Source organism: Erinaceus europaeus, chromosome 21 (assembly GCF_950295315.1).
Source record: "Erinaceus europaeus chromosome 21, mEriEur2.1, whole genome shotgun sequence".
Classification (NCBI taxonomy): domain Eukaryota; kingdom Metazoa; phylum Chordata; class Mammalia; order Eulipotyphla; family Erinaceidae; genus Erinaceus; species Erinaceus europaeus.
The window spans coordinates 3720466-3743483 of NC_080182.1; the positions used below are offsets into that span (position 1 = coordinate 3720466).

A 23018-nucleotide genomic window follows, 5' to 3' on the forward strand; every position below is an offset into this window, starting at 1 on the left:
GGAAGGAAGGAGGAAGAGAGAGAGAGAGACATCGAGCAAGCCTAGGGCCTCATGCAGGCAAGTCCACCACTGAACGCACATTTATTAATCACCTACTGAGCACTGACTGCTATTGTAGGTATCAGGGTACAGCATACATAGAGACACACAAAATGCTGAGGTACCTCACAGTGTCAGAAATCCAAGCCTTCCTCTGGGCCACTCACCCCAGATGCTGCCTATACAGAGAGGGAGCAACCCTGTACCTGCCTCTCAGGAGGTGGCAGTGTGAGGCCACAGAAGCACAAACGCCCTACTGGCTGCTCAAGTGAGACTTCAAGGAGCCACCATTTCCAGTTGAATCCCTATTGATTCTGCCCCCTGAAACTGACTATTTCTGGATTAGAAGGCTTATTCAAGAGAAAACACAAGTAGAACCTGAACTGGAATTGGCATATTACACCAAAGTAAAAGACTCTGGGGTGAGTGGGTGGGTGGGGAGAATACAGATCCAAGAAGGATGACAGAGGACCTAGTGGGGGTTGTATTGTTATATGGAAAACTGGGAAATGTTATGCATGTACAAACTATTATATTAACTGTTGAATGTAAAACATTAATTCCCCAGTAAAGAAATTTTTTTAAAAAGGCTTATACAAGGAAAGGAAGGTCAAATTCTCCTGAACCCTAACATCAACTGAGGATCTATTTTTCCCAAACCCTCTTTCTTTCCGTCTGTCCTTCTCCCGCCTCCTCCTTCCTTCTGTCCCTCCCAGAAAGTTGACAGAGTCATGACCCTGTGAGCAACGGTGCCTTTGAACTTTCTAGAGGACAGTGGGGGCATGTCTTTTCATATCAGTGCACACAAGAGGTTTTGTTTGGCCCCAGGAGGAACAAGAAATAGTCAGCATAGCTAAGCTAAGGGTGTGCTAGGCTCTTGAGGACTAAGGAAATGTTAGGCGCTGAGACACAGAGCGTGCAGTCCTCCGAGCTACACACTGCCCCCTCTTGTAGTTGGTCAGGGCCTCAGATACAGTAGAGAACAATGTCACCCCCAGTTCCATTCAATCACCACCAGCAGCGCCCCCACCCTGCACTGAGCAAGGCCGTGTGAAATGAAATGAAAAGAGCCACCTCCCAAGGAGAACCTTGGATGACCCTAAAATATGGGACAAGGGTCATCTTGTAATCTCAGCTGTAAAAATTCGCACCACTGAAGGTTTCCTCCATTCACACAATGACCGATGGTTTGGTTTGCATTCAAGGACTAAGTGCATCTGGGATTAAGATCTAAACCTAAAAGGTGCTGATAAATAGACAATAGCTATTCAGAAAAAGCTTATTCTGCTGTTCCCCCCCCCCCCATTTAAGACTCCACTGCAAAACAAAGCCAGATCTGTATCTGCAGAACATTCTTACAGCAACTGGAAGAAGTTATCCCTTAACGAAGGTGCTGGAAAAATCAACTGCAAGAATAGCAACCGGCCCTTCCTCTTGCCTTCAAAAAAGATCTTTGCTATCCAAAGACTCTAAAAGCAATAAAAAATAAAAGTAAAATAAAGCTCAGAAGAGGATGCCCTATTTAAAGACAAGCAGCTTGCTATGCTATGACAAAGGCATAAGCATCAGAAGGAGAAAAGAACAGCTTTGTCTGTGTGAGGAAAGTTTGGGAGATTCTTAAAATAGGCACAAGGAAATCAAGGTGCTACCAAAAGGGAGTAATCTAATTAAAAATAATTGCTCAGAACTACATGGCAAGGCCTGTTGGCTCGGGGGTTTTAAATTTAAATTTCATGGGAGTCAGGCGGTAGCGCAGCGGGTTAAGCGCAGGTGGCGCAAAGCACAAGGACCGGCATAAGGATCCTGGTTCGAATTCCTGACTCCCCACCTGCAGGGGAGTCGCTTCACAGGTGGTGAAGCAGATCTGCAGGCGTCTGTCTTTTTCTCCCCCTCTCTGTCTTCCCCTCCTCTCTCCATTTCTCTCTGTCCTATCCAACAAAGACAACAATAATAACTACAACAATAAAAACAAGGACAACAAAAAAAGGAATAAATAAATTTTTAAAATATTTTTAAAAAATTTAAATTTCGTGAAACTATCTGAGATTTGAGTCAGAGTCAGAGGTGCTTCATCTCCGACCTCACTGTGGGGGAGGACAGGACTGGCATCTCAGCTTCAAGGACAAGAACGAGGTCCTGCCGTGAGTAGCTTACTGGTGATCCGATGTGCTCCCTCATCACTCTCTCTCCCACTGATCTATTCCAGGGACGCTCTGGCGAAGTGTCCCACAAGCTTAGTGCTTCCAACTATTGTCACCAGTAAACCAGCCCACTGTCACTGGACATGGTTAACTTCAGTCCCAGTTCTGCTGCTGCCAGGAAGTGTCGCCACTTTGCGTTGACTCAGCCCACGTAACCTATCACTTACATCAAGCCAAACACCCCCAACCAGCTATTTCCCAAGTTACAGTTTAATTGCACCACTTTCTGGTTTAACATTTGCCCATGGCTCCCAACTCTCTCAGGGTTCAAGTCCAAGCCTGTAGCCTGACCGCCAGGGTCCCTAGGGTGTGTGGCCTCCTCCCACCTCTCCGGTTTCATTTGGCCCCTGCCCCTTCCTGCCTTCTGCTTTATGCTCCAGTGAAAGCCACTCCGCTGCAGCTCTTAAACTCCCTGTGTTGCAAGCTCTTCTGGAAGGTGGACTGTCCTTCAGTGACACTGCCTGAAAGGAGGAGCAGGAGCTGAAACACAAGCCCTCACTGTGTTCACACCTGAGGGACTGGGTCTGCTGGAACGGGCTCCTTCAGCTCATTTCACTGAGTTCTGCCGGGCTGAGCTGGCACTTGCCACACCTGACTGTAATTACTCACCGAGTCGTAATTCTCATCCATCCCACCTCGCCAGCAAACAACGTGGACTTGACCACCCTCTCCCCACCCGAGTGCTCCACACACTGCCTGGAGCGGGTGACTTAATAATCAAGCTCACAGAAGTAAGCTGTAGAATGGAGCTGAGGAGGGCTGGGCTTGAAGGCCTGGGGGCCTGGCAGAGGTGAGTCTCAGAGCTTCTCTCACTCTCCCAGCTCCTGACAGTTGCGGGGAAAGTGCAAGGGTGAGGGGTGGGCTTGGGAGGAGGTCCGCTGCACACACACACATTGAGGGCAACAGAATGGAATTCAAGATGGCTACTTCTAGGGCTCAAGAAGTGAAGTGACTTGGTCTAGTCACATAGATGGCAGGAGTCTGGGGGCTTCTGGGGGGAGGAAGTGGTCAGGAGACCTGCAGGGGAGGCAGGCACACTCATGCATAAGCAGAGTCCATCCAGTGTTGCTCAGACCACAAACAGACAAGCAGCCCAGGCTGGGGGCAAGAAAGCTTCAAAATAGCTGACTTCCAGCCTGATAAGGAAGCTTGCCAGGGAGGGGCCCGAAGGCCTGGCTGATCTGAGCAGTGCGGGGGCCCATGCAGTGGCGCAACCGGTAAAGCACACAAGTTACCACGACCGAGGACCTGGGTAGGAGCCCTAGATCCCCGCCTCCCCCACTGTCAGTGGAGAGGGATGTGTGTCTCTTTCTCTCTCCCTCTCCCCAGTCCCTCAGCCTATTTCTCTCTGTATTGCAATTTAAAAAAAGGAAAAAAAAATGGTGACTGGGACTGGTGGATTTGTCATACAGGCACCAAACCCCAGTGATGACCCTGGTGGCAAAAAAGAAAAAAAAAAAAAAAAAAAGGAAAGAAGAAAAGGAGATAAAATGGAAGGAGAGGGTCGGTGGAGAGTAGCATTTCATCCGCCAGCTGCTGGAGGCCCTGGGTCTCTGCACCCAGTGGGTGGGAGGGGCCTTATCTCCAAGAGCCATAGGCGCTGCACCCAAGCGGCAGCTGACTGATAGAGGGGACATTCCATTGCCAGGCTGGGTGGAAGGATGTTTTAAATAGATCCCAGCTCCCTAAGCACCAGGACATTTGCATAGGTGGGAAGCAGTGTCCTGAGGTGACATAGCCTAGAGCTCAGTTGAGCCACTCCCTTCACCCCAAGGAATGAGGACAGAAGCAACAGAAGTGAGAAGTCTGGTGAATTGGGCGGTGGCACAGAGAGTTAAGCGTGCATGGCGCAAAGCACAAGGACCGGCTTAAGGATCCGGTTCGAGCCCCCGGCTCCCCACCTCCAGGGGAGTCACTTCACAGGCAGTGAAGCAGGTCTGCAGGTGTCTTATCTTTCTCTCCCCCTCTCTGTCTTCCCCTCCTCTCTCCACTTCTCTCTGTCCTATCCAACAACAATGATGTCAATAACAACAATAACCACAACAATGTTAAACAACAAGAGCAACAAAAGGGAAAATAAATAAATATTAAAAAAATTAAAAAAAAAAAAGAAATGAGAGGTCTGGGCTGGCTTATGCCAGGTCCTTTGACAACGATGACTGTTTCAGAAATCTGGGAAGGTTCCAGAAACAGTCCTCCCCACCTGTCCATCCCTTGCCATGTGTCCCATTCCCAGTCCTGACCCCAAGTCATGGAGAAGAAATTCCAGAAGCCACACGTGCTGCAGACAGGTGGGCTGGGGGAGCAAGGAGCTGGCTAGACGGGCAGCTCAGAACTGTAGGGGCTCAGGGGCCAGTGGGTTTCAGTTACAGGAGGGGAAACCAGATTACTGAAGTCAGAGGCTAGGGAGAGAGGGAGAGGAGGGAGGGAGGGAGGGAGGGAGAGAGAGAGAGAGAGAGAGAGAGAGAGAGAGAGGGAGAAAGACAGTCGTCTGGAGGAAAAACTTCAGGAGCTTAGGTTCTAGAGAGGCTCTGTAAATGCAGAGGACACTGGACACAAGGCTGGGCGGGACATTCAGAGCTGAGTCTCTGGCAAGTCCCTGTGATTCTCCGGATTGGGGGATTGGGTGGCAGCCTGGCCTCCTGGGGGTTTGCACCAGGACCCCTGCCAGCCGAGCTGGGGTAAAGGCCTTTTAAAGCAGCTCTCTCCACACACCAGTCGTCACAGCAGAGGCTGTGGACAGGAAGGCCTGTCAGCTCTCCAGAGTTCAGACCATGCGCACAGAGCTCGAGAGAAGTATCAGCTGTACAGGGAGGACGAAGAGCACACGTGTGTTGATTTAACACACTTTTCTGTCAGGTCAGGCCTAGCTGATAAATGCCTGTACTGGTCTTTGGGGGTGAGCTCACAGCTGGGGAATCACAGACTCACAGCGGGCTCTCTGGTCACACAGAGTAAAGGAAGACCTTGGGGTGGGGGTAAGGGAGTCCAAGCCATCACACAGAATTGTCTGAGACCACCCCCTATGCCTCTCAACCTCTGTCCTAAACAACAATAGGTTATCATGGGGCTCGGGGCTCCTATCCCATCATCTGTTCCAAGTTTAGCTGAGTAACAGTCAGAAGCTAAGGTCCTCCTGCCAATGCACTGATGGACACATGCGGACTGGATTCCAAGGTGTTAAATATCACTTCAGAGCAGGAAGAACCCACAAAAGCAAGTGGATCCCCATCGTCTCCAGACTCTTATTCCCAGCTAACCTCAGCGGCAGAGATCAGCCCAAAAAGCAGTATTTTAACATTCCCAGGTCCCCACTGTGGATAAGGCGTTACCCCCAGCACAGCACAATTCTCTTTTTGTTTCAGCAAGGACACATTATCTGTTTCTCACTTTAAAGAGCTGAGGGGCAAACAACTGGGGAGAATGAATTACCCCGTGACTCTATCATAAACTGGAGCTCACTCTGCTGGAAATGTAAGGATGTAATAGCAGATCGCCATCAGAAAAGTGAAAGTCTATCTTGCTTGGTGGTGTGTCGAGCAGAGGTACTGACTTGGGAGCCAGAGGGATCTGGACTCAAACCAGCTACTGTTAGCTGGATCCTTTTGGGTTTCGGTCTCCTTGTCTGTAAACCAGGAGTCATGAAAATATTTGTCTCCTGGCTGCTGTGAAGATAAAATCAGATCAGGTATGTACTAGTCCAGACCTAGAACTTACTTGGCAACTAACAGGGGAGAATACAGTTGGACCTTCAGTATGATGGTGACTATTACCAGAGATGCAGATTATTACCACAGTTGGTGCAGATGAGCATCGACTGCCCTGACCCTGCCAAATGGAAGTCTAAAAATATCCGGGGAGGGTGGACTGCCTGTCTTGCCATGGGGATGGCCCAGCTTCAAGCCTCTGTACCACATGGGAAGAACTCTGGAACCAGAAGCAGCTCTGGTGCTATGGGCTCTCTCCTCCTCTCTGTCTCTGTGTGAGTGAAAAGTGGCCTGAAATGGTGAAACCACACACATGAGAGGCCACGTCTTAGCAAAAACGAATCAACAAAAATAAAACAACAATAACTGCTACTACTGCTACTACTAGAATTTCTTCTTTCTCAGGGCCCAGCATTTAGAAAGTTGGACTTTTCCCATAAGCAGCTTAAGCCAGTTCTGTTTGAGTTGACATCTGTGATCCAATACTGCCTCTGTGTGAATGAAAAAGTAGCCTGAAATGGTGAAATCGCATATGTGAGAGGCAAAGTCTTAGCAAAAACAGATGAACCATGATAATAACAACAACACTACTACTAGAAATTTCTTGTTTCTCGGGGCCCAGCATGAAGAAAGAAACTGGCATTTAGAAAGCTGGACTTTCCCCATAAGCAGGTCAGGCCAGTTTACCAGTTCTGTTTGACACCTGTGACCCAATACTGCCCTGAGCCACTTGCAGAGCCGGTCTCAGAGTCCAGCGGGGAGGAGGGGAAAGAGAATGTTCCATCAGGTGCTCTCAACAGGCTCAAGGAGCTGAAAGCAACGCATCGACCAGAAAACCAATCCAACCGTTTGCTGACCAGAGCTGGCTAACAGAGGCAGGCAGAGACCTTCTACGGAAAGTGGCCCATTCCAGGGGTGACTTCAATCCCAGGCCTTCACTGAGAATGATGTTTGAAAGGATCAGGGTGAACAGAAGATGACGGCTAACTGGCATTTCCTCACCAGCTGAAGAGGAGGGACCTGGGCAGGGGTGTGAAGAGGAGGAGGAGGAGGAGAGTTGGAGGACACTTGTCAGAGGGGATAGGCGACCAGGGCTGACCTCCAGCCCCCTCCCCCTTCCTAAGCAGCAGGCAGCTGTTTGGAAAGCCACATCAGAGACCTCAGGGTGGGCCTGCCCAGAAGCTGGTATCTGCCCCTGCAACCCATCTGCCTTGAAGACAGGGACATGCTTCCCTACCTCACTCCTGTGGCTCCAAGGGCCCCCTACCACTCTGCTTGCCAAGACCCCTCCTCCAGGAGTCCCCAATCACCCCCCAAATATCCGTAAAAACCACAGGCTTAACACCTGTCACCTCAGGGGACCCCTAAAAGTGTCTAGGTAGAGTTGCAAAATGTTTTACAGATCTTCTGGTGGTGGGGGTGTGTGTGTGTGTGTGAAAAGTTGTTTATTGACCATCATCTGCAGGGGCAGAGGTAGAGTCCCTAGGTGTGGGGGCTCCTCGGGGAAGGTTCTAGAGTTGAGGACAAGGCACCTGGGTTAGATACTTGGGATCCTGACCATCACCTAAGCTCCCCACCCTACAGCAGGAGGCCAGTTGGCCTAGATGCCAACTGCCTCAATATCCACACTGCTCCCCCTCCCCCGCTGGGCCTCATTCTTATTCCCATCAACATCCACCACGAGGCAAACAGTGCCGTCCAGGAGACAGCTCTGACTAACCTGATGGGATTGCCGTGTCCTAACTGGAGCAGAGGTAAAGCGGCCTCACCACCTGATGCCAGCATGGTGACTGAACGCCGGCCGCAGCAGCCTAGGCCACAGCAGCCCAAGCCACTGAGCTTGCACCAGCCTGGCCCTGAGCAGGACTGCAGGCCTCCCCCTTCATTTCACTGGCCGGCATCCCCAAGCCTGCGACACACACATGGAAAACTTCTGTTTGCCATGCTTTCTCCTCTTTATATATATTAAAAACGACATATGACTAAGTTGTTGGAACTTTAACCACGAGCATGCAGGTCTCCCACCAGTTAAGTCAGAGCAGAGAAGAAGTCAGGAAGGGGATTACTGATAATGCTTGGCAGCTCTCCCCTCCTCCCTCGGACACACAGGACATACAGACATATGCATTCTTTTCTAGAGTCTTGAAGAAAGATATTGTCAGAACTGATGGGGATGATCAACAGCCCACTACAACAGTCAGTCTGTATGACTGCTCATACAAAAATAAAGCAAAAGAACACAGCTACAGCTATGCTTTTAAGCCAGATCTTTAAAAGCCCCTATGTATGTCTGCTGGCTTGCTTGTCACTGCGCAGCTACCTGGGTTGCATATATTTTGCTGAAGACACAGGGGAAATGTTATAGCTGGGCTAGGGTAGGGTGATTACTGAGACACAAAGGGAGACATAATCCACCACCACCTCCCACAGAGGAGACAAGAGGCCTGTGAAACAGCTTCAACGTCCAGGAACGAAGAAACATTCACTCGCCACTAGGCCGACTGGTTACCACCAATAATGTCTTTCCCAGAATGACACAAACAAGCAGGGTTTTCCCTGTTTCAGCAAGAGGAGGAGAGCATTAGGAGACCAGCTGTCTTATTGTGTGTAGTCCCAACGCCTGTTCCCAATAGCAAGACAAATCCTTGGTGGGAAATGTACAAAGTAATTGAGCTGGCAAGAAATCAGAAGGAACTACCCAGACCCTTGCTCCCTGGTCACACATGTATGACACCTTCTGAAGCTCCTAATCAGACGGGAAGAGAGAACAAAGGCTGCCATATATATATATATATACATATGCACACATATGTGGACGTATACATACATATGTGCACATATGTCTAGACATATGTGCATTCCTGTGTGCACATATTAATTCTGACTAGGTGGCTTGCTGTAATTGCTGGGTTTGTGTCTGTACAAAATGAAATCGACTCCAGTACAAAAAAATAAAGTCATGTGGAATTTTCTGAAAACTGCCAGAGAGCTGAATCTGTATTCTACTTGGTATGAAATGAAAAACAGAAGTCCTGCTTCTTGGTTTAAGAAAGCTGAGCGAGAGCCATCCTCAGCTGTGTGAGTGTTGCTGAGGCTGGCGTGAAAATGGCACGTGAAGTAGGTCACAGAGCCAGTCCCCCCCCCCCAAGGAAATGTCCCATGGAGGGGAGTGAGAGTCCCCTTGGGGAGGGGAGACAGGAGACTTACTTGGGTGTGCCCTTGGGTTTCCAGTACCTGCAGAAGAGGTACTGGCCGTCTGCGTTGACTATGTGAGGGAGGTCCTGATAGGGAACACTCTGCGGGGTCCTCCTGGGAGAACCTTCCTCCGGCATTCTGAGAGGGTTCTTCAGTCCTTGGGAGAAAGGAGAAGAGATTCCAAAGTCAGAAAGTCACACAGCGACACACGGTGACAGAGGAGGAAACCCTTGTTTAACGTCAATAGCATTTTTTTCAGTTAAAAAGAAACTCTCCATTTCAAAGATAAAAAATAAATACATGCATATAGACTTCTTGTCACTTCTCCAAGACAGAAAAAAAATTCCATTTGTTCTTTAAGAAAATGCTCACTTAATTTTTTTAAGTGTCTCATTATAGCTCCCCCCTCCCACCCATCTGTGTTTATTTTAAATCATTTCAGGAAACTTCATCTTAAAGACTATTTTAGCAGTAATCAAATGGAAATTACAGCCAGTTCTGTGGGTATAAAGACCCAGCTGCAAGAAGACCCAGCTCTCTGAAAACCCCCGAGGAAGTTTCAAGGGGGTACGGTGATGAGGTGGGTGATACTCCGCTTAGTTCCTCCTGCCTGAAATTCCAAGGGTGCCATGACAAACCTGTTTCCATCATGTCCTGCCTTTTGCATTCCACCACCACATCGGCCTCCAGAATCAGAGCCAGGCGAATAAGGGCTGTTCCCTCATCTCGGCGGTCACAGGGCGGCATCCCCTGCTCCCACACCCCGCGCCCTGCCCCCCCCCCCCAGATCCTGCCTTTGGGGCTTCAGGGGCGCAGAGCCTGGGCGCCCGTTTCCAGAGCTCCCTGACAAGCTCCCCCGGGCTCCCCTCCCTCCCCAGGGCGGGGAGCAGGCGCCTGCGATCCTCCACTACTAGTTGGTGTCATCACTTTTCCCAAACAGATCGCTAGAGGGGTTCGGGGAAGGGAGGGGCTTGGGACCCCAGCACCCACAGCCCGGGCAACTGGGAGCGTCGCTCCGCGCGCGCCGAGGCACCTTGCACAAGCACAGACGCGGGTCCCCGACGCGAAGTCATCCCCGAGGCTCCTGACAAACTTTGCTGCCTGCCTGTCTCCCACGGCGACAGCGCCGGGGATGGAGCCGTGCGGCTGCCACTGGAAATGCCACCGGAGAAGCCAGCTGGGGGACTTGGCCGGGGGGCTGCCCGGGGGCCGCGGGGACCGAGAAGATGGAGTTGACGGGGACAAGTTCGTTTGGGGGCTGGAGCGAGCGAGCAGGGGAGGACGCGCGCACACAGCCCCGCGCGCACCCAGCCCCGCGCGCACCCCGCGCACAGGGGGCGCGCCTGGGCCTCGAGGCCGCTCCCCACCTCTGCTGCGGGCGCTCGCAGGCTGGGCCGGGGGCCGGGGGCCGGGGGCCGGGAGGCGGGAGGCGGGAGGCGGTCGGCGGTCGGCGGTCGGCGGGCCGAGAGCGCTGTGGCGTCCGCGATCCTCGTCTGCGGCGGGCCAGCACCTGGCCGAGCTGCGCGCCGCCGGTTCCGCGGTGACAGGGCGCGGCGTCTGCGCTGCCACTTTATCCCCGGCCGGCGGCGGCGGGGGCGGCCCGCGGTGGGTGGGGACGCGCGGGGCCGGAGGCCGGCGGGCGGCGGGAGGCGGGAGGCGGCGCCCGGCCCACGTGTGCCCGGGCCGCGGGGAGGAGCAGGGGGCAGCCCGCTGACCCAGCCACGCGCTCCTCAGCCTGACCTCGGAGTGTCCGCCTGGGGACAGCGCTTCAGGGCCCCAGTGGTGGGAATCTGGGCCCTGGAGGGCAAGCCACACCCATGCAGACCCCCACACTTGCACACACGTGCACACTGTACAAGGCTAACCACACGCGAATGCCACAGCACACACACTCCTAGCACACTGGGAAGCACAGATTATCAAATGCACAGACCCCCCCCCACACACACACACACACCATGCATGCATCACCCAGACCTCCCCAAGGATTCACACTAACACTAGACACACACACACACACACACACACACACAGACACATGCAATGCGCAGAATATGTGACACACTTAGATACCCTCCTGATAGAGGCAGGAACACAGATACCCAGGCATACACATGTGACACAAACGTGAGGGGAGACATGTCACATACATACACAGGCTGAGACACTTGGCAATGCTGGGGAAGGAGGGGGGAGACAGACTGGTACAGACCTTGTCCCTGCACCCCCATCTGCAAGGACCCTCCTCATGTGCTCCCTACGCAAAGAGAATCTCTGCACAGGCCAGGGCCATGCAGCTTGTGGGGGTACAGGAAGGAGCACTGGACTTGGATTCCAGACCCATGTTCATAGCAGCTCCTCCCTTTGCCCCTGAGCCCCTCCCCTCACCTGTGGCCCCTCCCCTCACTTGTGTTGTAGCAAAGAGTGGGACCAATGTCCCTTGCTCACCTGACCTCAGCAGACCCCTGTCCTTCCTTGTTCCAAAAGCAGCTTCCCATCAGAGCAGTGTTGAAAAGAACTGCTGTTCTCTCAAAACTGTTGTCTCAATGCAACTCTGTTTAAGCATGGCCCAGGATGCTTTAAGCCTGTGATCTAACTAACACAACCTCTAAGAAGCAGCAAGCGCTGATTGCCCGGGCCTGCTGTCTGGCCTCAGGCAGGCCACAGGGCCTCTGGCCAGAGGAGTGGTTTGATGACTTGCAGGGCAGGACAGGCCCACTGGTAGCAGCCTACGGCACAGGGAGCTAGGGGGCTGGCCTTCAAGCTGGTTGTGCTAAGAAGGATGTATTTACTTGGATGATAACTTTTTTTAACAAAACATTGTACTTATTTATTAACTCAAGAGAGAGTGTTATTAACTCGAGAGAGTGGAGAAAGAGAGGGGAATGAAACATCACTTTGACATCTGTGAAGCTGAGGATCACATTTGGAACCTCAAGCTTGTGAGTCCAACACTACTCTCTGCACCACCTCCCAGGCTCCACTCGGATGGTGATTTATTAAAGGAGAAGGACACTTGGGGACCCCATGGTAGTTGTCTGTCCGCTGAACCACCTTTCATGAAGCCAGTGTTTCCAGTTAACGTTAGCTCCAGTGTCCCAGGATTTTAAATCCACAGTGTGGAAGTGCTGAGGACAAGTTCTGCTGGAGTTGTCAGTGAAAGGTCAGTGCAGATGGAGGTTGAGAGCTTGAAGAGTTCCTGCTGGTGAACTGGTGTGGAGGATGGTCGGTGGGCTGGGAATTCAGGAGTTAAGAGACTGGGACTGGTTTGAAAAAAACCACTCTCAGGGTGGGGCCAGGTGATGGCGTACCTAGTTAAGCACATATAGAACTATGTGTAAGGAACCAGGTTCAAGCCCCAGCTCCCCACCTACAATGGGGACACTTCATGAGCTATGAAGCAGGTCTGCCAGTGTTTCTCTTTCTCTTTCCCTCTCCTCTCAATTTTACTGTCCTTTTAATAATTTTTAAAAAAAAAATACAAAGAAACTTAAAGATCAAATTCTTGGACACTGGGGAGAGAACTCAACATTAGACCACCAGCCCACCATACCTGAGATCCAGCCCATCTGAACTCTTCATGAACTCTTCATAATTTTAGGGTCACACAGAGTTGTAGGAAATAAAACAGAGAAATGCTGTGTACCTTTACCCCAACAGAAACCTCTTACACAACTACAGGGCAGGGGCTGAGAGACAGCTTGCCCAGTGAGGGCGCATGCCTGCGCTGAGCCCGGCACCATATGGAAGCACCACAGTATCAAGTAAAGTTCTGATACTGTGGCAAAAAGAAAAAGAAAAGTCAGCCCTAGACTGACACACATCCACATGGATGAGGTGCTAAAGAACCCCACAGCACAGGGAGATCTGCTGAGCACCCGTGTGGCCCCACATTGTGACAGCCACTTAGCTTCCGTCCCCATTCCTTCAGAGAACCTGGAAACTGCTACTATTTGGAAAACTTCTAAAGTGTTGTTGTCATTTGGAAAGTGCTACATAAAATGAAACGTGCAAAATGTAACTTTCTATGATGCACTTTAAAAAAAACAACAACAAACCACCAGCTCTCCTGGTTGTTGCATGTAGCACTCCACGTCCTCTGTTCAACAGCTCACCAGGGAAGGCCATCTGGGTTGTTTCCAGCTTGGAGCCATCGTGGATAAAGTGGCTGTAAACACTTCTGTACGAGAGTCAGTGTGTAAACACGAAGCCTTCCGTTCTCTGGAGTCAGCGTTCTGGAGGGCAACCACTGGACCATATGGACACTGCCTGTTGAGTCTTCTGAAACTGCCAGCATGTTTTCCAGAGAGGCCATAGCATTTCCTTTCCCTCCAGAAATGTAGGAGCCAACTAGTTTCTCCGCATCCTTGACAGCGTTTAGCTTTGCCACAATTTTAGCTACTTTGTTAGGTGTGTGCTAGTTGCTTGTGGTTTTATTTGCATCTGCCTGGTGACAAATGGTGCTGAATGTCTTTTCTGGTGCTTGTCACCAGTGTAGCATATGATTGTAATTACGTCATTTAAGAAATCCATTCTGTCGTGGGGAGAGGGAGTGGTTTAGCCGTTAAGAGTGCAGGACTTGCACGTGTGAGGCCCCGGTGTCTCACTCTGGCGTTGGATATACCAGAGCAGGTGCTCTGGTCTGCCCCCCTGTCTCTCCCTATCATAAGTAAATAAAGATTAAAAAATATATCGATGGACTTGCAAAATAGCTCACTTGAATAGTGTGCTTCTTTGCCTTGTGCACAATCCCACCACATTGAAGGAAGCATTGGCATTGTAGTCTTCCTCTTCCTCCTCCTCCTTCTCTCTCTCTCTCACTCACTTCCTCTCTCTGTCTCCCTCCACACACACACACACACACACACACACACACACAATTAGCTGGTATGAGTGTGTGTGTGGCTTTGTACATGCATAATCTCACCACTCCTGGGTCTGTGTATTCATACTTTCTATGAGACAGAGAGAGAGAGAGAGAGAGAGAGATCAGAATACCAGAGTTTCCTCTGATATCACGGCAATTTATGTGGTGTTAGAACTTGAATTCAGGTCATATGCATGGCAAGGCACACATCCTACTACGGAACTAGGAACTATCCCTCAGTCTTTATTTATTTATTTATTTATTTATGAGAAAGATAGGAGGAGAGAGAAAGAACCAGATATCACTCCAGCACATGTGCTGCCGGGGATTGAACTAGGGACCTCAATCTTGAGAGTCCAAAGCTTTATCACTGTGCCACCTCCTGGACCACCCATCCCTCAGTCTTCAACATGTCTTTTAATTAGTGTATTGAGACCACTCAGATTTCTTGTGATGATCGCTATGTTAGGGGCTTAAAGTCTACTCTTTGCTTTTTTATTTTGTTATCTTTGTTTTTACTTTTCTGTTCAAAATTTAATGCTTCCCTGTGGGTTACTGAAACAGGTTTTTTTTTTTTTAACGTTGCATTTTCATGCACCTGTGTTAAAGCATAACTCTTTGTGTAGATATTTTAGTGGTTGCTACCAGGGCTTACAAATACAATTTTGTCAGTTCCAGTGAAATATGGACCAAATAAGCCCTGGAGCCCCTTCACTCTCCCATATCTATATAACTGTCTTAAATATTCCTTCTATATTTATTGGGAACAACATGGGATTGTGGTATAATTTTTCTCTGACCATCAAATGTAATTCAGACAAGTCAAGAGGAGAAGGCCTACTTTTTTTTTTCAAGATTTGAAAAGATTATTTACTTCTTTTTTGTTGCCCTTGTTGTTTTTATTGTTGTAGTTAGTATTGTTGATGTCATAGATGTTGGATAGGACAGAGAGAAATGGAGAGAGGAGGGGAAGACAGAGAGGGGGAGAGAAAGATAGGTACCTGCAGACCTGCTTCACCGCTTGTGAAGTGACTCCCCTGCAGGTGGGAAACCGGGGGCTCCAACCGGGTTCTTCATGCCAGTCCTTGTACTTAGTGCCTCATGCGCTTAACCCACTACGCTACCGCCCGACTCCCTGGAAGGCCTATTTTTATCAGTATTTTTTTCTTTGTTATCACTCCCTTTTTGGCACTCCAGTGCTCCTTTTATCACTTATTTCACTTCTATATAGAGAACTTCCCTTAGTCATTTTTAAAACTAGGCCCACTGAGAAAAATTCCCTTATTTTCCTTTTATTTGAGAATATTTGAATGCACGCATCCTCAAGAGGCATTCTCTCTGCATATAAAATCCTGGTGAACAGTTCTTTTTTGCATTACTTGGAGCAAGCATGTTTTTGCCACTTCCTTTTCACTTCACGGTATTTTATAAGCTACCCACTGTCCTTCAAACTACGTTCTTTTAGAATATGTCATTTCCGGGAGTCGGGCTGTAGCTCAGCGGGTTAAGCGCAGGTGGTGCAAAGCACAAGGACCGGCATAAGGATCCCGGTTCGAACCCCGGCTCCCCACCTGCAGGGGAGTCGCTTCACGGCGGTGAAGCAGGTCTGCAGGTGTCTATCTTTCTCTCCTCCTCTCTGTCTTCCCCTCCCTCTCTCCATTTCTCTCTGTCCTATCCAACAACAACAACATCAATAATAACTACAACAATAAAACAACAAGGGCAACAAAAGGGAATAAATAAAATAAATATTAAAAAAAAATAAAAAAAAAGAAAAGGAGAATATGTCATTTCTCTCTTGTTGCTTTTAAAATATTTCTTTGTCTTTGGTTTTCAGGAGTTTGTCTATGATATGTCTTGGCATAAATTTCTTTGAGTTTATATCATTTGAGCGTTTTTCAGTTTCTTAGACCTAAGGTTTATGTCTCTTTCCAAATCTAGAACATTTTTAGCCATTTCTTTTTTAATCCTACCCTGTACCTCCTCTTTCTTTTGGATTCTGATGACATGAATGTTAGAGTTCTGGTTACAGTTTCATTGTTCCTTGAGATTTTGTTCCTCCTCCTCTTCTTTTCTTGGTGCACTTATTCTCATTCATTCCCCCCCCCCTCCCTCCCTCCCTGTCTCTTTTCCAGGTTGGATATCTAGTGCCTTATCTTCCAATTTTATGCCTTTTTCCTCCATCTCCTCCACACAGACTTTGGACAATTTACTGGGTTTTTATTTTAGTTACTGTATTTTTTTTTTTTTAGTTCTAAAAATTATATTTGGATCTTACTTAGCTCTTATCTTTTCCTGCTGAGACTTTGTATTTCTCAGTACTGTTAGGCATGTTCATAATTGTTCACTGAAGCATCGTGGCTACTTTTAAAACTTTGCTCTTTCTGTTGGCATCTACTGCTTCTTTTTCATTCAAGTTTAGTTTTCTCTTGTTCCCAGTATGATGTATGATTTCTCTTTTGAGACCTGACAGCTCTATATTATGTTGTGAGGTTTTGGATCTCATTTAAATCTTTTGTTTTATCTGGTTTTCTCTGAGCCAGTGGCAGGGTGCTGATGTGGGTGGGGGAATTTCCAGGCTGTATCATTACTTCCCAGTAGAGGGAGTTCAGGTTTTCTACCCAACCTTTGTAGGTGTGGGTGAGGGCTAATTTATTTTCGTCTGCAATGTCTGACTAGTACAAAAAGTTTAATATCTGAAATTTTGTCTTGCTCAGCTTCCCTTCTCCTAGTCCTTTGGCTGGAACAAGCAGGCTTTTGCTGAGTGTTATCTTCTCTCTGCTCATGGCATTCCTGGGTTGCAGAGTTTTTCAGCTTCAGATATGGCATATATGAAATCAAAGAAAACTCCAAGAAATTCAGCATCATGTTCTCCCTTGGTTTTTGAGGTCCCCAACCAGACTTCTTTTATTCCCCACCTTTCAGAGTCTTCTTAACTTCCTTTATAGTTAATATCCAGTCGCATTAACTATATGTAGTGGTGGGAACAGGAGTTGGTGTGGTTCATCCGTCTTTGCAGATGCAGAATTATTTATCTGGTTATTTATTTCAAGAGTCACTGCCTGCCCATGTACCCACAGAGAACTTGGAGCCCTGAATTTCTCTATACGAGATCATTTTTGATAAATCATGTAAAATGAAAATGTTGGCAGGGTCTCACCCTATAGTCGAGAATGAAAAGGCAGGGTGAGAAATCAAGAAGCATCTTTCTGCCCCATGAGTGTTGTTGTGTGGTCTTACAGGAAGACTCTGAGAGCTGAGGAGTGTGAGACATGCTGATTTACCTGTGAGAAGGAAGGCAGGCAGGCAGGAAGAGCCAACTTAGAGGAAGTAAGAAAACCAAGAATTCCTCTCATGAGAGACTTAGTAAGTCTGGATGAACCCTACAGCTTTTTGCAATCCTGGGAATTCTGATGACTGTATACTTCAATTATAAATCACTCCTGGTGGGAGAGGATTAGAGGCTGGGAATAGAGATGATACTTAAAGTGAACAACAAAAGAGACATAAGACGTTGTTTGGTTAAGCTTAGGGAGGAAGAAAATTGAGCAGATATGCCTTAAGATTCAGAAACACTCAGGGGCCTGGCAGTAGCACAGTAGGTTAAGCGCAAATGGAATAAAGCATAAGGACCAGAGTAGGGATCCTGGTTCAAGCCCCCGGCTCCACACCTGCAGGGGGGGTCAATTGATAAGTGGTGAAGCAGATCTGTGGGTGTCTACCTTTCTCTCCCCCTCTCTGTCTCAAATTCTCTCTGTCCTATCTGGCAACAACAATAGCAGCAACAACAGCAACAACAATAATAACAACAAGGACAACAAAAATGAGAAAAATGGCCTCCAGGAGCAGTAGTGGACTCGTAGTTCAGGCACTGAGCCCCAGTGATAACCCTGGAGGCAAAAAAAAAAAAAAAGATTCAAAAATAACACAATAACTGGGCCAGGAAGATACCCAGCAGGAGTGCGCAGAACTTATGTGCAGAAGTCTCCAGGATTAATCCCTGTGATGCGCACTGTCAAGTGAGTGGTGCTCTTGTCCCTCCCCTCTCTCTCATGAAAATAAATCTCTAAAAAAGATATACTCTACTATCTATTGGCTATGTGACTTCTCAGCAAGACTCTACCTGCTCACCTCAGACAGAAGACAATATCCCTCTCAAGACCTTGGTCAAGCTCAGGGGGGATGGCATCCATGGAGTACTCAGCACAGTATCCAATGTGTAGTCAGTTTACACTATGCAAAATGGAATAAGTATGGCAGCATGGTGGCCCTGATGTCAAATCTGGCCCAAGAGAAAAAGTATTTTTCATCTGAGTGATAAAAACATAAACTTTTAGAGTACAGGCCCAAAAAAGGATGACAGAGGACCTGGTGGGGGTTGTATTTTTATGTGGAAAACTGAGAAATGTTATGTGTGTACAAACTATTGTATTTACTGTCGAATGTAAAACATGAATCCCCCATAAAGAAATTAAAAATAAATAAATAAAGACATAAGCTTTTCAAAATTGATTTCATGTGCAAATCTAGAGTTCCTGTTTCAGTAGTCAGGGGGCCAGGCGGTAGTGCACAATGGTGAAGTTTTATTGCAACCTGCTTATGACGAGCCAGGTATGCCTACCAAGTAGTTGTCATCATTATTTCCTTGAGTCCCATGAACTTGATGGTCACTGTGTCATATCCAACAACAACAAAAAATGGGGGAAAATGGCCATCAGGAACAGTGGATTCATAGTGCAGGCACCAACCCCCAGTGATAGACCTGAAGGCTGATATGATAGGTGTACTGACTTTAAATGCCTGAGAGGGGCATCTGGATTTGTGTATCTGGAGGCAGGAGGAGAGGTCAGACTGGAGACAACTGTCTGGCTATGATCCCTTTATCTGTGGGAGAGTTCACATAGGCAGAGTGAGCATGCCCAGGTGTGACTTGGCAGATGGCAACAGAAACTTTAGCTTGGCCTATGCAGTGCTTGCAAAATAGCTGGATTAGCTGTGAGCGTTTGAGAGTGAGAACACTTTACTAACAGTGCTGGACTTCTGGATTTCCTCGGAAAGCTCTAAGTTCTGATGACACAGTCACACTTGCACCTGGCAGCCCTCTGCAGTGCAGCTGGGGGAAGGCTGCCCCCTCTAGGAGGTGCGTGCAACTGCCCCTCTGCTTGCCCATCCCTCTGCCTCCGGGAGATCTGTCCTGGTTTTTGGTTTATCTGGGGGAACATGAGGGAAGGGTTGTGTTTTCATGATGGTGAGTGGAGTGTGATGGCAGTCTGAGACTCTGCATTCCCTGGGACACGGCGGAGACATCACCTGGACCAGCGCTACTGGGAGGGCGGGTGGGGAGTCAGAGGCACTTTCCTGCCGCCTTCATTGCTGGCAGTCATGGAGGGAAGATAAAGTAGACAATATTTTTAAAAAATCATCTTTATTTATTTATCTGGATAGAGACAGCCAGGAATCGAGAGGGAAGGGGGTGATAGAGAGGGAGAAAGACAGAGAGACACCTGCAGCCCTGCTTCACCACTTGTGAAGCTTTCCTCCTGCAGGTGGGGGCCGGGGGCTCGAACCCAGGTCCTTATGCACTACAACATGTGCGCCACCACTCAGCCCCAAAGCAGAGAATTTTCAATCCCTTTAGTGGTTTGCCTGCAGAAACTGCATCGACTGGAGTAAGAAGTGAGAGGCAAATTAATAAGTGCAGATGCCACGGCTGCTGTCACCACCACAGCCGAGGTGGGAGCCAGTGTGGAATTTTACAGAAGGAAAGACTGCCGCCTCCCTTTAATGATCCACAGTCCTGTGAAGGGAAGGGAAGGAACCAGGCCTTGAAGCCAAGCTCTCCACTAAGCAGGCTCTCTCCTTTCCTGAGACTGCAGAGAACATGGATGTTAGGCATTCAACAGCACTCGGCTTAGTGGAGAAGCCTGGGAGAAAGTCCCTCTTCAGGTCTGTTCGGTTTCTGACTAGCCTTAGGCAACACCTTCCTTAGATCTTGATGAACAGTCTGCAACACCCCCGAGGCTCCCTGTGTCACAAGGACGACCATGTGCCTCAAGAGGTTATTCCCTTGGCTTTGTTTTCCTTCATTTTCTTTGTAGGATTTCCTTAAATTCATGGATTCATGGCGAGTGCTGGTTCTCTACTTAAGATCAAATTGTCGTAGCTGCTGTGGCTTCTGTACTGCTCCAGGCCGCCATCTTCGGACAGACACGCTCCACAGCACCTGCCTGGTGTCCCGGAGCCTGCATCCTGGCTCGTATGTGCGGCAAAGCGGCTATCTTCGTGGCCCCGAGAAACCTTTGGAAAGAAGTGGCCTGGAGTTTAAAGCAGGGGTTGAGTAAGAAAGGGCAGAGTTGCACAGGGACAGAGCAGGCGCCTGGTTTAGGCTCTCTCCCAACCTCAACCCAGCATGATGCTTCCGGGCGTCTGCTTCGTGTGGGTCACAAGGAGGACTGGCCCAGATGGTCTCCGAGGGCCCCCAGCCCCGAAACAGTTATTCTGGCGATGGCTATTTTTGCTATGTATTTAAGTACTAAGGCCAGGCCTATTTGGGAAGGCCACTAAGTACAATTAAATCTACAAAGATGAAAATGCAGGCTCCCACCCACATGCCACCTTCTTTCACAGCACTTGGCAAGTCCAGGGTGTCAGCAATTAGTAACTGGGCCCAATTGCTATGATGAGATTTGCACTCAGTGGTAAAGGAGAAATCCTTCCACTGACTAATCTGGCTAATGGAGCAGTTAAAAGTTAGACAGGCAGGAAAGCATTCCACTGGGGTCGTTCTAAGTGCAGATAAAGTGGCCTCTGCTATCAACTTACAGTGGTGGGCCACATGTGTATCTCCCCACCTTCTTTAAAATGTAAAGACACTACTCTGACTTTTCTAGAGACAGATGCCATTCACCTAACGTGAAGGTTTGCCCTTTGAAGGCAAATGAGGTAGTGGTTATGTTGCAGCAGAGAAAGTCCAGTGACGGCTCGAGTGGCCGCGCCGAGACTGCTATATATGGATAGATGCTTCCTGACAGTTCAGGCAAGATCACGGGAGGGGCAGAAAGCAAGCTACACTTTTCTAAACCGTCGCATTTCTCCCAGGTCTGTTCCCCCCCCCTTCCTTTTTTTATTTGTGATCAAGAGTGATTTATGATATTGTGAGATTACAGGGTATAGTTCCACACCCACCACCAGAGTTCTGTCCCCACACCCCTACCTCCCAAAGATAACCACCACAGTTCTCACCAAGTCTCAGAAAATTTGTTTGCTTCCGTTTTTTTGTTTTTTCAAGTTCATGTGTATCAGATCTCTAGATTCCGCATCTGAGTGAAACCATCCTGTAGTTGTCTTTCATTTCTTATTTCATTGAGCACAATCACCTCCAGTTCAATCCATTTTGTCCCAAAGGACATAAAATTGTCATTTTTTTTTATTACAGAGTAGTAGTCCACGGAGTATATATTCCATAATGGGGGTCTGTTTGAAATCAGTGGGTTTGGGGCAGAGAGGTCATGAGCTGTGCTTGCTAAGGGCACAGTGGCTGAGGTCTGCATGGCTCTTGGACTTGCAAGCCCTGGGATCTTGAGCAAGTTGCTTGCTTGCTATGTTATGCACTAACATAAAGTCTGCCTTACAGGTCATTGTGAAGAATAAGTGAACTAATACGTCCAGGTCTTATAACCATAAGTGACTTGCATGTGGGTGCTGCTGTTGGAAAAGACAGTCAGTACTGAGGCTGGAGGAATGGCTCACCACAGAGGGTGCCTGCCTGCCCAGGCTCGAGGCCCAGGTCTGAGTCCTGGCATTCCTACAGGGAGTGCCACACGCTGGGCACTACTGCTGTTGTCTATCTCTGTCTCTTCATTAGCACGAGTCCTCCTCCCCAGTAGCCTGCATAAACACATACATGTAAGGACATGTGTCTTGTGAAACCATGCACTCCATACAAAGTTCAGTGTACCTTTCGCTCTAGATACAGCAAGACGGGCAAGACTCGGGGAGGGTTCTGCCGCTGGAAGGTGATCTAGACATCATGTAGTATAAAACCATCATTCTGTGGATGAAGTGACTGAGACCAGAGACGTGAGATGGCGTTCCCAAGGTGGCACAGCAAGGTGGTCACATGAGGATCATTGACAGAGCGAGTGTCTGTTGCTCCTTTTGCACCCCCCCTTTTATTCCCAAGGGACCAGGCAGGACAGTCAGGAGTTGGGGTGCTTGGAGGCCTCTTGTCCAGATAGGCTCCCCCCCCCATGTCCTTCAAATCAATCTCTGTGAACAGCAGTATTCCCCCTTTTTTGTTTTAACTGCCAGGCAGGTAGTTCTCACTCTCTTTCTCCCCCTCCCTCTCTCTCCCCCTCGCACTGCCTTTTAAGGAACTCTCCAGCACTGTGTGAATTATTGGGGCAACCGTCAGTCAAAATGCCTACTTCCCAGTGTTCAACAACTCAGGGAAACCGCTAGGCTCTCCTGTCTAGCTCTTTTTCGTTTTTCAAGATCTTATTTATTTATCAATGACAGGGTGCGAGGAACAGAGAAGAAGAGAGGGAAGTAGAGCCTCACCCTGGTATATGTGACGCCAGGGATTGAACCTGGAACCTTATGCTCACAAGTCGGAGGCTCTAGTACTGTACCACTTCCTGGGATTCTCCCTCCTCCCTGTCTTCCTTCCCTCCTCCTTCTCCTTGTTCTTCTTCTTTTCCTTCTTCTCCTTCTCCTCCTTTTTCTTCTCCTTTTTCTTTATTTCCTATTAAGAAATAGGTAGATCAGAGTGTCCCCCTGCCATTTATAGTGTTTCAATTTTTGCCTTTTTTCCACGGTGTCAGCCATCAAACCTAGGGCCTCACACATGCAAGGCATGCACTCTGCCTCTGAGCCAGCTCCCCAGCCCCCAGGCAGACTCCAGCTCAGCCACACAGGCAGAGTTCACTCATTCTCGTGCTGTGCAGGCAAGGTGGCTGCGTGTTTTTGCTGCAGAAGACCTGGGTCCTAATGGGTTGTTTCTAGACCTGC

At 48.8% G+C, this 23018-nt stretch overlaps 1 protein-coding gene and 1 long non-coding RNA gene across 6 annotated transcripts in view; one reads left to right on the forward strand and one right to left on the reverse strand.

Moving 5' to 3' along the window:
• Positions 1-11617, reverse strand: part of MGLL (monoglyceride lipase) — a 125123-nt gene extending 113506 nt beyond the window's left edge. Inside the window, exons 1-2 of one of the 5 annotated variants that reach the window (XM_060180285.1) lie at positions 11596-11617; positions 9155-9299 (exon numbers count right to left, since the gene is read on the reverse strand). In XM_060180285.1, coding sequence (XP_060036268.1) covers positions 9155-9279 — 125 coding nt within the window. In that variant the 5' untranslated portion in view covers positions 9280-9299; positions 11596-11617. Of the gene's footprint in view, positions 1-9154; positions 9300-9780; positions 9919-10175; positions 10438-10509; positions 10815-11595 lie in introns of those variants that run through there. The other 4 variants (XM_060180286.1, XM_060180284.1, XM_016189907.2 and 1 more) reach the window with 4 other exon arrangements.
• LOC132535267 (uncharacterized) lies at positions 2895-20804 on the forward strand. Its single transcript, XR_009547036.1, has 3 exons — positions 2895-3030; positions 9585-9722; positions 19662-20804. It is a non-coding gene; the product is annotated as an uncharacterized LOC132535267 (long non-coding RNA).
• The last annotated feature ends 2214 nt before the right edge of the window (positions 20805-23018 follow it).